Source organism: Lithobates pipiens, unplaced genomic scaffold (genome assembly GCF_037356315.1).
Source record: "Lithobates pipiens isolate NorthernLeopardFrog02 unplaced genomic scaffold, aLitPip1_a1.2 Scaffold_13, whole genome shotgun sequence".
Lineage (NCBI taxonomy): Eukaryota > Metazoa > Chordata > Amphibia > Anura > Ranidae > Lithobates > Lithobates pipiens.
The window spans coordinates 332,976,812-332,994,188 of NW_027507718.1; the positions used below are offsets into that span (position 1 = coordinate 332,976,812).

Below are 17,377 nucleotides of genomic sequence, written 5' to 3' on the forward strand. Positions count from 1 at the left end.
CATGCCCCTGACAACGCATAGCATTAAAATTCTCTCATATACAGAGGCAAGTCTGTTGCAGATCTTAACATGGTTTAATTTGGCAGTCCAGGATTATGGGTGCAGGGAAAAATCTTTCTCTGCAAAGGGCCCCTAATCCCCTTATGCCTGCGTTTCCTCAAAACCTCTCTGTTACAGCTTGTAAGGATGAGCTCAGGTGTGTTCACAACCCACATGTCCATTTCCCATTCTCTGGACCGTGGAACAGGAAAACGTCTCGCTGCCTGCGATTAGCGCACCTCAGTGCCGACTCCCTGGCGGGCTCTGCACGTGCGGGTTGTGAACATGCTTGAGCTCATCTTTACTTGCAACACAATCTAGTGATTTCATGAGCTTCTCCCCTGTGACACTACTAAGGCCTAGCAGTCAAATGGTCAGCCTAAGCACTGTCACATGCCTGAATGTGTGAGGTCACCATTTTCCTGGGTCGCTGACTCTACTGATTTCGGTGTTGGGTGCAATGAAGGCGTCCTTGCTTGTATATTATCACCACTGACAGTTTTCAATATCAATGGGCCTATTCAAGGCAGTAAAAAGATCAATAAATGTGTGTAGCAGTAGGCCATCAAATCTACTTTTACTTTATTAGTTTCCAGCAGTCAGAAAAATAAAAGATAATTGCTGACTGGGTTCCTATTAGTTACCGTAATTTCACACTCTTGGCTTTAATAAATATAAAAGTCTCTTAACCCCAGCGACACGAGAAACCAGCAGGAGAAGCAAATGTCTACAATGTATTTTTTAATCACATTTGTCTTGTGCGCCACTCTCAAATTTTTTATCTTTGAACAGAAGTTGTGCAACAATTTCTTAAAAAGTGGGATGATATTCCTTGGCCTCCTGTTCCAAACACACAGTATGACTTAGGAGATCTCCCCAATGTGAGGTGATATCCTCCTTAGACAGCTGTCACCAATTGAAAGGGGGTGACAGTGTTTACTCGGACATTCAGCACATTTCCTATATGCTTATAAACCCAATCATCTAAACTCATGTTAGTTTGCTAAGGTCCAATCAATTAGGGGGTAATCGCTAATAACAATATATAATTAATGATAATTAGTTATAACTGCTTCAGCCTATACCATTTCATCACACATGTAACTGGCTTTATGCAAGTGACAATGTACAAAAGCATAATATGGAAGTGTAACAGCTGAGCTCTAAACAGCTACATGTGAGGTGGAAAAGGATTGTTACATCTCTATCTGATAATGCTCCTGGATATGCCCAGTAACGGAGGTTAATGCTATTAACAATTTCCTCTAAGAAGACTGTTTATTCTATTCTCTTTAAGTACACACGCATGTCACAGAGACATATGAACGTGCTGTCATTAAAAGTAGCGATTGGGCTTTGAGTGTCGCTCTCCATTATGTGCATTTCTTGGAAGACACAAACCAAATAAATAATTGGAGAGGTACGGCCCAGAAATGACAATTGTTATTCATGTGTCTCTTTGTAGCGGGCTGAGATTGAAAGATGTACACTTCAAGTGAAAGCATATCTCTGGGGCGAGATCCTTCAGTTCAAACGTGGTAAACAACTGTTGTTTCTCTGATGCTCACTTTAGTACTGCTGGAGGCAAACTTTCTAAATATTAATAAAAACCTACTGCTAGCAGTATGTACAGATGAAGAGGAGGCATCAGGAAGGAAAGCCTTTGGTGACATTTCTGGACACATCTGAGAAATGTTGGAATCAAAGGATTTATATGCTGGGTGTGAGATGGAGGTATCACATCCACACACTTTTTTCTGTAGTGAGAACTCACTCTATGAAAATAACTGGGTTAATTTCTATGCCGAACATATTCTAAACTTCATTCTTTCTAGATAGAAATATGTTTATCAAAGTATGCTATCAATATTTTTAAATCTGTAGACAAAAAGTACCACAGATTCTTTAACTTGCATGCAGGAGAATGCATCTGACTTTAGCAACTTACAAGAGAAGAAACTGAAAAAAAATCATTAAATTTCTTGGCTAGATTCAATGACCAAGGGACCAGAATGAACATATAGAGCTAATGGTTTAGCGAGGGGAAAAAAGTATTTGATCCCCTGTGGAGGGAGCTGAAGATTCAAGTTACCAAACGTCAGCCTATAAACCTTAATGACTTGGAGAGGAGTGGAACAAAATCCCTCCTGAAATGTGTGCAAACCTGGTGGCCTCTGTGATTGCCAACAAGGGTTTTGCAACCAAGTACTAAGTCATGTTTTGTGAAGGGGTCAAATACTTATTTCACTCATTAAACTGCAAATCAATTTATAACTTTTTTTAAATAATTTTTTCTGTATTTTTGTGTTATTCTGTCTCACTGTTAAAATAGATCTACCATTAAAATTATAGACTGATCATCTCTTTGTCAGTGGGCAAACATACAAAATCAGCAGAGGATCAAATACTTTTTTCCCCTCACTGTATGTCTAATCAAATACTGCCTGTGATCAAATCTATAATGTACATTTAAGGTACCATCATTTTAAGAAATTCACTCACCCCTAAACTAACTTGCACAGCACATAAATCATTGTGTGCTAGAGTGAAGCATGCTGCGTCAAGCTGGCCAGACAGTATTAGAATTTTGAGAGAAAAAAAAAATCTTACGAAAATTTTAAAGATTTTTTTTTTTGATTTTTGAATGAATAGACTTAACTGAATGAAAACTACATACAATGTAAAAAATTCATTTGTTCCAGAATATTTTTCCATTTGCTCATCACAGCAGTTGAAATTAAACATCGATTTGACCCACTAATAATTCGAAGAACAAACTTTCCTAAATCATTATTTTCCTAAGAATTTTTTAATTTTTTTATTTTACCAGAAGGAATTTTTCTAAGAATTTTGGTTTGAAATTCTATATATTGTTTTTGCCAAGAAAGAAGCTGTAATAAATGCAGCAAGAGTTGGTCACATACTAGCTCTGATGTGGTGACGCTGCTGGCAGTCAGACTGCATTCATTCAATAAGCTTTCAGTTAAAGGAAGTCTATAGTCACAGCACACACACTTTCATTTTATAACATCAGCATTGTAAAAGCAATACAATCAATATTTTATTCTTATAGAAAATATACAAAAAATTGCAACTTTTAAAAGAAGTCCACTTTTTCATATATAGCAGCGCATGCACACTCTTAAATTTTTTTTATATAAAGTGAGTTCATTAGAATTTTTGATCAGTGTCCAGAAAAGAAGGTGCTTATTCTATCCGTTCTTTGTTGTGATTAAACTGCAGCTTCCACCATAAAAGTTCACCACTTGTGGGGCACACACGATCCCCTTTGGGGATGCACTCACCGAACACCAAGATCAAAAAAGCCTTTAAACTGCCAATCAACAATGCTTCTTATGCCCACTAGATGTCTCTTGTTGGAATCCAGTTTTCTCCTCTTCTGCCTCTTCCAGCAACGTCTCCTCTCTACTTTCTCCCAACTCACCTCTCACCCGGAACTTCCTGTCTGTCAGACAGGAAGGCTTTTTTGATCTTGGTGTTCGGTGAGTGCATCCCCAAAGGGGATCGTGTGTGCCCCACAAGTGGTGAACTTTTATGGTGGAAGCTGCAGTTTAATCACAACAAAGAACGGATAGAATAAGCACCTTCTTTTCTGGACACTGATCAAAAATTCTAATGAACTCACTTTATATAAAAAAAATTTAAGAGTGTGCCTGCGCTGCTATATATGAAAAAGTGGACTTCTTTTAAAAGTTGCAATTTTTTGTATATTTTCTATGTTTTTAAAAAAAGCAGCAGCTGTAGAGTGGATATTCTACGTCAGTAGAGTACCACTTTAAAATCATATTTTTATTTCATATTGTTTTCTTATTTTGCATATTGGTTTCCAAAAGCGCAGAGTGGTGTACTATTTGGGCAGGCATTGATAATTTTATAGTACACTCTTTTATAATATTTTATTCTTGACAATCTCATATAAGCTTACTTGAAAAATCTCCTTTCATGTTGTGAGTGCTGCCTGTCTGCTGGTCATCTCTTTCCACAAATTTGTGGATGCCCTGCATGCTTTGCAGCTTCTCCTTTGCCGTTTACTTTCAATTTCTAAAGTACTATATATCCCATGGTACCTTGCTGCCTGCAAGAAGGGATTCCTGTACCGACCTGGCACATTGAAACTCCTCCTCTAAGCACCTCTGTAGTTCAGAAGGCAGACATTCAATTCTGTGACACAGCACCTACTCATATGACATTGTGAATATGTCACAGAATTCAAGGACGTAACTATGTGGGATTCATTCCTTTGTAGAGTAGAATTACAAAATCATCAGTGAGCAGGATTTCATGCATCTTTTTGCTTGTAAAGACATTAATGACTGCAAAATAACTGCTTCCCTTTATTTCTCTTTACATTTCCTCCAAAATTAACACAAAAGATATTTCTGCACAAGTTTTATTATTTTTCCTGCACCTCTCTGCACACCTATTTAGACAATAGTCTGATTTAGGAAGATTTTTAGCAACATACAGGCAGTCCCTTGGTTACAAACAAGTTAGGTTCTGTAGATTTTTATAGCAATGCATACTAGCACATTATGCTTTTACTTTGCATTAACCACTTCAAGACCAAGGCTATTTTTGACACTTGTTGCTTACAAGTTAAAATCAGTATTTTTTGCTAGAAAATTACTTTGAACCCCCAAACATTATACATATTATTTTAGTAAAGACCCTAGAGTCATGCACAGTGGTCTTTCAAATGCAATTTTGGAAAAAAATACACTTGAATTAAAAAATATCAAAGTTAGCCCAATTTTTTTGCATATTGTGAAAGATGATGTTACGCCAAGTAAATAGACACCCAACATGTTACTCTTTAAAATTGCATGCACTCGTGGAATGACGACAAGCTACGGTACTTAAAAATCTCCATAGGCAACAATTTTAAAATTTTAACGGTTACTTGTTACGAGTTACAGAGCCCCAACGATCGCAGTTATACCCCACATATGTGATTTGAACACTGTTTACATTAGCGGGTGTGACATACGTATTTTCTTTGGTGTGTGAGCTCGCTGGCTCTTTAAAACTTTTTCTTATTTTTATTTTTTATTTAACACTGTCCCTTTAAAATAAAAAAAAATAATCTGATCATTTTTATTGCTGTCACAAGGAATGTAAACATCCCTTGTGACAGTATGCCTATTATGCGACATGTACACTTTAAGGAGGGATCGGGGGTCTAAAAGACCCCAAATCCCTCCTTTGCACTTCAAAATCTGCTTTTTGGAATACTGACTTTTTTTTTTTTTTTTTAATCTGCGCCAATGGCATCAAGTCCGCGGGACCTGCGATCTCACTCATGAAGCTCGCTGTGTGCATGCTCCCACAATGCCGTCTTAAAGGGCAATGTACAGGTACGTTAATATGCCTGTACATGCCATTCTGCCGACATATATCATCGGTATATCATCGGTCGGCAAGGGGTTAAATGTGGGTTACTATCTGTCAAGTTAAATCGTTAAATCGTTCAGGAGAGGTTGTAAAAATGTCCTAAAGCCTCGTACACACGATCGGATTTTCCACAGACTAAGCCTCAGACTTTTGTCCGAAGGGTGTTGGCCCAAAACTTGTCTTGCATACAAACGGCAAGAAATTGTCGGCCAACAAACATGAACATAGTAATGTGCTAGATGTACTACAAGCTGATAAAGAGTTAGTTCAATTGTCATGCGCCACCCTTTGGGCTCCTTCTGCTAATTTTGTGTTAGTAGAAGTTTGGCGAGTGTTGATTCATGCTTTTCGTTTTGTGCTTTTCAGTTTGTTTCTAAATGGCCGTTCATCAACCAGACATGTTGCAGAATCAGAGGAGATAACTGGCCTTGGAGTTATTGCTTTGACCCAAGTCCAGTCCAGGAACAGGAGGAGGATGATGATTTCTTGGACCAAAAATTGGTTGCTTTATTAATTGTGACCAATTATGCCTTTGCTGTTGGAACTCCAGGAGAATAATCCAGATGATTTTTGGAATTATGGATGACGGACACCTGCTTTCACCAACTTTTGGCATTGTTGACCCCCTATATTAAGAAGCTGGACACATGCATGAGGCTTTTATTTTATTTTTTGGTTGAATAATGATTTGATATATTTTTGGATGCATAGAATGCATTTTTGAGTTAAGTTCTATTGGCAGATGGCATGTCTAATTGTATTTGTTTTCCTTTTTTAATGCACAATGAAAAAATTGTGGAGAATAATAATATTTGGCTATGTGTTTTACTTCAAATGATAGTTTGTATTTTTTTAAATGTAACTGCCTACACTCAATGTAAAATTAACAAGGGACACCAACATAGTTGTATCTTTGATACTAAAAACTACGGGATAATGGTGTTGTGGTAACTTGCCCAAAAACAAAAATATTATTCTTGATATCACTAGAAAATAAAAGCCTTTAAAAATACATTTTGCAGAACTCCATCAGTATCACCAGTAAGCAGCTTCATTATTATCCCATTAAAGAAGAAGTGAATGTGCGCTGCCTTTAAAGATTTCATAATTTGCCGTATCACCAATGTTAATTCTCCATTACGAATGCTGGTTTACAAGACCGACCGCTTCTGGCTCGTCCTTTCTTCCGAGCATGTGTGTTTGTACTTTGGACTTTTGTCCAACGGATTTGCGCACATACACTGGGAAAATCCAACAACAGACCGTTGACAGCGGAAAATTTTTAAACCTGCCATCCAACATTTGTCCACAGAAAGTTAGCCAACAATTGTCTGATGGGCTGTACAAATGGCCGGATTTTCCGCCAACAGCCTGCCATCACACAATTCCCGCTGGAAAAACAGATCGTGTGTACGAGGCTTAACAGATAAACTCACCAAGTTATAGGCTTTCCAGATTCTATCTATCTCCCAAAAAGTTCTGAGTAGAGTTATTTTTTAAGTATATTTACATACAACGTACATAATCTGTGTGTGGGTATTCTTGTAGTTGTCTGACAAGACACACATAATTTCCAGGATTTATAATACATGCAAAGCATCAGCGTGCATGAGCAATGCAGGATGGGTTATCTTTTGAGAAGCACAAGTGACAGTAGAGAGTTTTCTCGAGGCATTCTCAATCATCCTGAATGAACTCCAAATGGTTTCCTGCTGGGTATTCCAGCTGGATTACAAGAAGCTATAGCTCAATGTCATTTTCAATGTGGTGCCTCATAATTAAAGGTCAAACAGTCACTTCATCTGCAATCAATCAATAGACAAAAAGTACTAATACCACATGCTAATCAATCAATGGCAACAGTACTAATAAAATAAATGAATCACATTTGTGTGTTTTAGATGGAACTATCTGTGGAACAGAAACAGAAAAATTAAGCACCATGGACTATATGTTTGGTCAGTAGACACAAAATGTAACAACAAAAGTTTTTTCTCCTCCCCTAACATGTTATACAACATCATATATACAATACATATAAAAACTTTTTCCACTAAAGTCCCTACAGTATCACCATACACAGACCAGTCTAGAAGGAAGCAAATTATATTATCGGTATGTTTCTGGGTTGGGAGCAGAAACAGAGCACTGGACGAAGCAGAAATTGGAGAACATATGGAGATTTTGCTGGCAGTTACTCCACGAATGAGCTAGCTTTTCAAACTGCCCCAAATCATGGCCATATTTATTTAAGAGAACCAATCATGCCTGCAGTTGAATCAACAGGCAGGTGTATTTATGAGGGCACCTTGCGGTGCTTTAACACGCATTGTGTTGCACATTAACATGTTCTGCATTAAGTATTACGTCCACCCATTCATTGTGAATGGACTATCAAAAACATCTTAATAGAATAAAAACATAACTCTCCTTTTTTTTTTAAATAGAAACACAGCACACCACAATGCACATAGAAGCGGTGCCTTGCTTTGCATAGCAGAAACATGCAATAATTCAAGTTACCACAGCATACCAGTGTGACTGGTCCTTTTATTTATTTTGCCTGTGATTACAAGGTTTTTAAAGGTCTTTTTTTTTTAAATAACACAGGGGTTGACAAATTTGCTTGGAATCTAGGAGCCAGCTTAAAAAGTTAGGAGCCAGGTCCGTGACGGCAATACGGACCTGTCCCTGGCCTGACATGGAGACGAGTGAGGGGAAGATAGCAGCGCCGTCGCCCCCCCCCCCCCCCCCCCCCGTCTCCAAGTCATTGCCCATAGCTCTTAGAGGGACATTTTATTTATTTTTTTCAAATGACAATTTTTTTTTCAATTGCATTTTAGTGTAAATATGAGATCCGAGGTCTCTCTGACCCCAGATCTCATATTTAAGAGGACCTGTCATGCTTTTTCTATTACAAGGGATTTTTACATTCCTTGTAATAAGAATAAAAGTGACACAACATTTTTTTTAAAAGAACAGTGAAAAAAAAAAAAAGTTAAAATAAGCAGAAAAAATAATAATTTTTAAACGCGCCCTGTCCTGCCCGCATATAAAATCGGTGTTCGAACCACACATAGGAGGTAGCGCCGTGATCGGTAGAGCGAGAGCAATAATTCTAGCCCCAGACCTTCTCTGTAACTCAAAACGTGCAACCTGTAGAATTTTTTTAAACGTCGCCTATGGAGATTTTAAAGGGTAAAAGTTTGTCGCCATTCCATGAGCGGGTGCAATTTTGAAGCGTGACATGTTGGGTATCAATTTACTCAAAAAATAATTGGGCTAACTTTACTGTTGTCTTATTTTTTTATTAACCAAATTATTTTTCCCAACAAAAGTGCGCTTGTAAGTCCGCTGCACAAATACGGTGTGACAGACAGTATTGCAACAACCACCATTTTATTATCTAGGGTGTTAGAATAAAAAATATATATAATGTTTAGGGGGTTCTAAATAAAGGGAAGAAGAGGCAGGTAATATAAAACAGGCAGAGGAAGCTTCATTAACATTGCTGGTTTGTCATACCAACGGCGACCACAAGAGGGCGCCAGATTCCATAAGGAATCATAGGACCGCAGAAGGCCTCAAAGCCGCGGCCTAAATTTTCGGCCATCGGCGGAACGGCCCGACGCGATCACGCTGGGGGGGGTCCACAGAGACAGGATACCCCCAGCTGTGCTGCCCCAGGCGCGAGGTCGCTATTTCTAGTCGCCAATGCGACCTGGCGCCCGGGTTTTGTCGAGCCCTGAAATAACATATGTTATACTGACATGCTCAGAATGCTTTTCTCGGGTCCCCACAACTGCCACTCTGGGCCCTTCCTACCTGCCGAGTGCCCCCACAGCAAGCTGCTTCATAAGATAAGCTGCTCCATAATACACAGAGGATGTGACCTCAACCCCCATCTCACTGGCTGTGATTGACAGCAACGAAGCCAATGAGAAGTGAGAAACCTGTGAGAGCCGCTACTCTCATGCACATTGCTGGATCGTGATTGGGCTTATGAGGCTGAGGGGGGACATAAAATCTTTAGCCATTAGAACTACTTTATCTAGGAGAGTCTTGTTGTTACTATCAGAGGGACTCCACCAACAGTATATTTTTAAAGAAAGGGTCATAGTTTCTTCTGACATTCACTTATAGGTTAACAGTTTATATTTATTGCTATTTAGCGTAGTTATTCCCTAATACTGTCAGGCATAGAGATATTACTATATATAACAATAAACATAAAAAAACCGCAGTGTATAGCCAAGTCTGTCTGTACACATTTGTTGTACGTTCCTGTGTACAGTGCTGACATTTATCATACACTTCAATGATTCCTAATTTGATGCAGACTTTTTACTGTTTAGCAGGAGAAAGATGTGTACATAAGGGCCTTAAATAAATAAAAGCTTGTGTCTGAGGTGGACCAACTGAACAAAAAGCAATTAAAAAGCTTCAGATCCTCTCAGTTTTTTTTATTCAGAAAGCTTGCCATTCAAAGTGAGCCATCAACTGCATTTTAAAGGAAGATCATCAATATCATCAATATATGAATACACAACATCCCCACTGCCAATATTTTCAGGCACCATAGTCCATTTCACGTGCAACATAAAGGCCAAAAGTTTAAATAATTGTCTAGCGGTCCAGACAACAGAAGGATTGTGCAAGCCTCTAGTATAGCAGATCCTGTGTATAGATCAAGAATGGGATAACACACAGCAAATTTAATGTTGACAAGTGACCTCTACTTAATTGGCAGTTTAAGAGGCACTGCCGATTTATATTAAAAATATACTACTGGCCCTGCTACACAGCAAGCAAGTTATAAGGAGACTGCTAACGTTTTATAGGGTTACCATACATACTACTAGGTTCTATAATAGTTTCCAAAGCAACCCTGAGACAAAGCAATGGCAATTTGGTAAAAGGTGACAGAGACAACTGCAGAAATCAGCAGATTTCTTTCTGCCGCTGTCATTTGCACCAGCGCTACTTGCTAATGCGAATGTAGCCTTATATTTTGCTATGTATCACTAAAGTACATGAATTATACAGGTCATTGCACAATTTGCCTTTCAGTTTATTCTTAGCGAACAAGTCATTTAAAAAACTCTACAGCCTGTGTTACCTTTACAGTGTCAACAATGTGGAGAGGGACTGATTGTTAAAGTGGAACTGAACCCAACAATTGATTTGCTATCTTATAGGGAGCATCTAGAAATGTTAATTTTGACTAAACAGTACCCTGAAAGATTTATCATGCATCTTAAAATTCCTCCTTAAAAAAAGCAGTACACTTCCTGTTCATAGGCAACTCAATGCCTTGAGCCACACAGCTGTATATCTGCAGTGTGAGAATGTAAGGCTGGCCATACAAAGAGCGAATTGCTTTTCTGAAACCACGGGTTGCAGGAAATACATTTTCCTGATTTTCCCATCAACACAGCGTTGATGCGGGAATCCTTCCTACTGGGACATTGTCTTCTCTCTTGCAAGGGGGTAAGAGCAGCTGTCCCCGCCGGGAGAAGACAGTGATTAGTGTTAGCACTGTTAGTTTCATATGATTCAGTATAAGATTTGCTGTTGTCATTACTGTACTGCTCACTACTCTTCGCTGGACTGGTAGCTGTATCTCAAGATCTGCAATGCAAGAATCTACCTGATTCTATTGTATTATTCCGTTGATCTGTGCTTTTTGCACCTCTACCGCTTCTTCTTGATTATTCCCCTTTCAGAATTTACATTTTTTGACATATTGATGTACTTACCTAAGGTAAGCGATTTATGTGTTGAACAAAATACTATTGCCACTGTGTCTGCTGGCGTAAAACCACTTTTTTTACTGTAAAAGAAAAGAAAAGTTTTTTTTATGGCTTTTCATTTGAAAAAATGTTATCACATATACACACATACATATATTTATCTTAGTATATTTTATAAAGACTAATATGATTGGAGATTAATTATTTTGGCAAATTTGAGTTTTCACCTGGATCAAGATGAAGTGAAAATTATTATCTTTTTTATAACAAAATTTCACTTTTATTATGGAGGAAGGATCTTTATGTGACTAGACTGTGCCATCCAGCAGTGATAATTGGGAATGATTAATTGATATGATCTCTCAATATACTGGATCCTTTACTGGGTATCCATTATTAACCTCCTCTATCAAATAGTAATATAACATAATAATGGGCAGCACAGTGGCTGGTTAGCACATCCGCCTAGCAGCACTAGGGTCATTGGTTCAAATACCTTCCTAGAGTTTGCTTGTTCTCCCTGTGCCTGTATGGGTTTCCTCCAGGTACTTTGGTTTCCTCCCATACGTCAAAAGATATGCTGGTATTGTAATTGACTCCTGTCTAAATTGGCCCTAGTATGTGTATATACAAATTTTGAGTTAGCGACCTTGGACTGTAAGCTCCTTAAGGGCAGGGACTGACGTAAATGTTCAATAGATATGTAAAACGTTGCGTAGATTGAAGGCGCTATATAAGTACCTGAAATAAACAAATAGTTCAACCAAACCATATATAACTGTTCTCATGTGCCTTGGGCAAAAAAAAAAAAAAGAAGAAAAACACTACAAAAACGACAGCACAAAAGTATGAAGTCCACATGCCCAAAGGAACTACATGGTATAAGGCATGACATTAAGTAGAACATCTAGCTATGCAGGAATTATTATCCATGGAGCTTCATTTAAAAAGATCCATGCCAGGCAATGATCAAAACACAAAGACCTGTAGTATATACTGTACATCTCCCCATCCAGCGCGAAGCCCATATCCAGAAAACATGCTGGTATTACTTAACACATAATCCATTTGGAGGAAATAAGAGACAAATACATTTGTCCCAGAGGATGTGGGTAAAGAAGACAAACACCAGTGTGTCGTGTGGCAATTTTCTCCAGCAGGCTGGATAGCTGGATGCTAATATGTCTTAGAACGTGGTTTCTTTAAGGCATATGTATTGCACACTTTTCTGCAGTAGTTTCAGTAAGATGCTATTCCCTCCAAACATCACTGTACAAGGCTTAACACATACAATTGTACAATTCTTATACACGGAGGAGGTATTTTTCTTGCTGGCACAGAAGGGTTTTGTAGCCCAATATGTATTTACAGCATAAGGAGTGATACTTCATTGGGATGTCTACTACTATGTGCTCTCTTATGGATGGTGTTTACAGCAAATCTGCGAGTTTCCCTAATACGTGCATGCCTTGCTATATATGCACATATTCACGTGTACAATGTGGGAGAGGTCAACTTCTTTGGGAACTGTCCTGCATGAATAAAATGCCAAGTATATCAGTTATATTATTCTAGTGGACATTTGTTTGAGGCACTATTTATATGTAATCCACTTTTACCATGGAACCCTGTAATGTATAACTAAGCTTTGAGGGGTTCTTTGCATTCATTAGGTTCTGAAACTTCTTAATAAGTTGATCCTCTTGGTTGATATTCCTGCAGGATTACAATATTATTTTGATTTGTAATTTGTATAGTGACATTTTCGTGTGCTCTCTACTTTTTTTCTAAATTATAATTGGTTGTCTTCATGTTATTCAGAGACTGTATGCTAAATACACATTTAGATATAATTTGATATATTAGGAGAATTTTAAAATTACATTTATTGTTTAGCTGAAAATTCTATGCATTGCTTCCTTACTGGAGATGTGATGAATGATAATTGTTTTTTTTTTTTTTTTTTTAAACTGTGGGTTAGAGATAGTAATTTTAATCAAGGTATTTTTTGATACATTTCTTTTGGATCTTTTTGGCGTTTTTTTCTGTCTGAGTGATACCTAAAGCCTTCTATATATTGCTGTGCTAATAAAGAATGTTTCTGGCATTCAGGTATTGTTTGTTTGTCTTTCCCTCCACCCCCCCCCCTTTTTTTTCAATATTGCAATGCTAATAGTGTGTTACCATCGACTGCAGTATTGCATGGTAAAATGCACAATTTACAACGTGTTACAGTAATGCGCATATGTGAAGCTAGACTAGAACAGAAAGTTGTGACTATAAAAGTAACAAAAAAACTACCCTTATGTTATACGAAGAATAAAGTAAATAAAAAACACCATATGGTAATACTAGTAGTTACTGCCTCTGAAACAACATAAATATGTGTCACATTACTTATAATAAATTATAACAACATGGGGACTTACCTAGTAGAAAACAGGAATGTTAAAAGCATGAAGGCTAGCTGAATAAAAAATACTGCAAAATAAAATATAAGTATTACTTTTACTGCTGCACACAAAATAGGTGTATAAATCGGTAAAACAAATCTAATACTTTTAGGTGCCAAATTTGCTTAATTGCATGTAAAAGTGTATGATAAAGCAAGTGCCAACAACGACTGGCCAAATAAGAGAAGACTCAGACTTCAGATCAGTTTTGAGAGCTAGGCTCCTGAGAATGTGAAATGCCATAAACACATAAAAACAAAAGCATTTTTGTCTGGCAGCCTGGCTTTACTAAACTGCATAGGCCTATGTGGGTAGCATCTTCATATCTATATAGAGAAAAGTTCACTTTTTTTTTTAATCTAGTACTGGAGCTACTGGCATGTATGTTGATAAACGCGACTTACTTTACAGATATAGAGTTAAGTCACCCAGGAAGTTAAGCTATTACCATATGCAGATTATACTCAATTATTAAAATGCTGAATTTCAGGTAAATAGCTAATACACATATATGGGAGCAGTTTAACTTGCCAAAATATGAGTATTTTTATCTAGGTATGACATTTATACAACCTTGCAAGATAGAAAAGTGATACAGATTACCCTATTTTTCTCTAATGTGGTTAAATAACATAGCACAGTCACCTCCTCAAACCCATTTTAAAAATATGCCCATGACTTTAAAAAATATAAAATGACATGAGATATTCAGTGGACACAAAGTTGGTGTGTTCTCATTATAGAAAACAAGGCTTTCAAAAGGATACATTAATCCTTGTGTAAATGCGAATTTGAGAATAGCAAAGAAAGTTATTCCTTTCCTCTGAACCTTAATATGCGTTAAGTGTCAAAAAGTGAATATTGTTCTTTCCCAGCAGCCTAAAGTATATCCAAAGCTAAAATCTCAGTTTTTGCCATAGGTGTTCCACTTCCTTCTCTTATTTATTTGTAGACACAAATGAAGTGCAAGAAAATCTCAAATTGAAGGAAATTCTAGCCTTCCTAGCCAATTGCCCCTATTGAAATAAATATGTAGACATTCTTCTTTTTCTTTGATTGGGACTTCTCAATAATACTAGAATGGGTTCAGGAGTGGATATTCAATTGAGCAACATTCTACACTACAACCATTAAAAATAATGTCAAACATATGAAGAAAGTTGTGTATGCTAGGCAATATACGTTTTTTTTCAGTTCTTGTGTACAGGTGATATTTGAAAAATTGGAATAACGTGCAAAAGTTAATTTATTTCACTAATGCAACTTAAAAGGTGAAACTAATATATGACATAGACTCACTACATGCAAAGCAACATAGTTCAAGCCGTGATTTGTCATAATAGTGATGATTATGGATAACAGCTCATGAAAACCCCAAATCCACAATCTCAGAAAATTAGAATATTACATGCAATCAATAAAACAAGGATTGTACACAGAACAATATTGGACCTCTGAAAAGTATAAGCATGCATATGTACTCAATACTTGGGGCCCCTTTGCAGCAATTATTGCCTCAATGTGGCTTGGCATGGAAGCCATCAGCCTATGGCACTGCTGAGGCATTATGGAAGACCAGGATGCTTCAATAGCGGCCTTCAGCTCTTCTGCATTGTTCGGTCTCATGTCTCTCATCTTGCTCTTGGCAATGCCCTATAGATTCTCTATGGGGTTCAGGTCAGGCGAGTTTGCTGACCAATCAAGCACAGTAATCCCACAGTCATTAAATCAGGTTTTGGTGCTTTTGGCAGCGTGGGTAGGTGTCAAGTCCTGCTGGAAAAGAAAATAAAGTCAGCATCCCCCATAGGACTCGTCTGTGGAAGGAAGCATGAAGTGCTCCAAAATCTCCTGGTAGATGGCTGCGTTGACCCTGGACTTAATAAAGCACAGTGGACCAACACCAGCAGATAAGGCTCCCCAAATCAACACAGAATGCAGAAATTTCACACTGGTCTGCAAGCATCTTGCCATTTGTGCCTCCCCATTCTTCATCCATACTCTGGGTACTTGGTTTCCAAATGAGATGCAAAATTTGCTCTCATCAGAAAAGAGGACTTTGGACCACTTAGCAACAGACAAGGTCTGTTTTTCTTTAGCCTGTATAAGACACTTCTGACTTTTTTTTTTTTCTTGTTCAGGAGAGGTTTGACAAGAGAAATACGACATTTAAAGCCCATGTCCAGGATCCGTCTGTGTGGTGGCTCTTGATACATTGACTTCAGCCTCAGTCCACTCCTTGTGAAAGTCCCCAACACTTTTGAATGGCCTTTTCCTGACAATCCTCTCCAGGCTGCGGTCATCCCTGTTGCTTGTGCACCCTTTTCTTCCACACTTTTCCCTAACGCATAACTTTCTATTAATGTGCTTTGATACAGCACTTTGGGAACATCCAACTTCTTTTGCAATTCAATTTTGAGGCTTTCCCTCCTTATGGAGGGTGTCAATGATGGTTTTCTGCACAACTGTCAGGTCAGCAGTCTTTCCCATGATTGTGATTCCTACTGAACTAGACTGGGAGACCATTTAAAGGCTCAGCGACCATTTAAAGGCTCAGCAACCCTTTGCAGGTGTTATGGCTTAATTAGCTACTTACTTTTGAGCCTAGAATATTGTACCTTTTAACAATATTCAAATTTTCTGAGATTGTGGCTTTGGGGTTTTTTATGAGTTGTAAGCCATAAGCATCACAATTATGACAAATCACGGCTTGAACTATGTTGCTTTGCATGCAATGAATCTATCTCATGTATTAGTTTCACCTTTTAAGTTGCTTTAGTGAAATAAATGAACTTTTGCAAGATATTCAAATTTTTCGAGTATCACTTGTATGTAAAGTGCATGGTCCAACAGGTATTAAGACTGAGATGCACTAAGCACCTGCTGTGAGGCTGCCATAGGCAACATAAAAATAAAATAAAAATGGAGCCACAGGCTTCTCTTTAGGCAATGGTAAGGAGAACTGATCTATTATACAAAAGAAAGAATCATTTATCTTTTGGCTTTCATCAAACCTTCATGCAACAACTGAAAATAAAATGACAAATATATGGTTTCTATACGTACTGATAAATACAATAACAACCAAACTGAAAGTGTCCAGGTCAATATTTGGGTTAGAGAAGGTATCACAGAAGGTTGTGTAGATAATCATAAGAAGGACACAACTGCTAATCGCACCAAATGGAGGTTTCTTCCTCTCCAGCCAGTCCTTGATGTACCTCCGCACAATCTGCAACAGAGAAGCCAACAGGTTGCCTTTTTTTAGTGTTCACAGTAAGAGCAAACATGGGCGACACAAAGTGAACTTGACAGCAGAAAGACATAAAGAGAAGTGAATAATTCCAATGACTGCCACAGCGGATTTCAAAAGCTTCCCAGCCGCCACAGTCTTATTCTGGGGAATTTAACAATTTTAGTGCAACTTCCACTGGGCACCTATAATGAGAGTATATTTTCAACTGAATCAAATCTATCCTTAATTATGTCAAATGTTCTTTGCCGGCTGTCACCGAGACAAGCCCATTAAGACTCCCTGATGTTTATCTCCTCTGCTGATACTAATGGATGTGTGTAATTATCACAATCCCTCTTGCATCAACAGACAATTCTGAGTGCAACTTCAGGAACCTTAAATTTGTGACATCTTCAGGAATTTCATGACGGCACATAATCGAAAGTGATCCATGGAACACTTTAATATTTAAAACGCCAGGAATGCGC

The 17,377-nt window shown here is 37.9% G+C and overlaps 1 protein-coding gene across 1 annotated transcript in view; it reads right to left on the minus strand.

Moving 5' to 3' along the window:
- Positions 1-17,377, minus strand: part of SLC10A7 (solute carrier family 10 member 7) — a 303,157-nt gene that overhangs the window by 13,761 nt on the left and 272,019 nt on the right. The window contains exons 8-10 of the mRNA XM_077476993.1: positions 16,721-16,886; positions 13,634-13,685; positions 11,211-11,284 (exon numbers count right to left, since the gene is read on the minus strand). Coding sequence (XP_077333119.1) covers positions 11,211-11,284; positions 13,634-13,685; positions 16,721-16,886 — 292 coding nt within the window. The remainder of the gene's footprint in view (positions 1-11,210; positions 11,285-13,633; positions 13,686-16,720; positions 16,887-17,377) is intronic.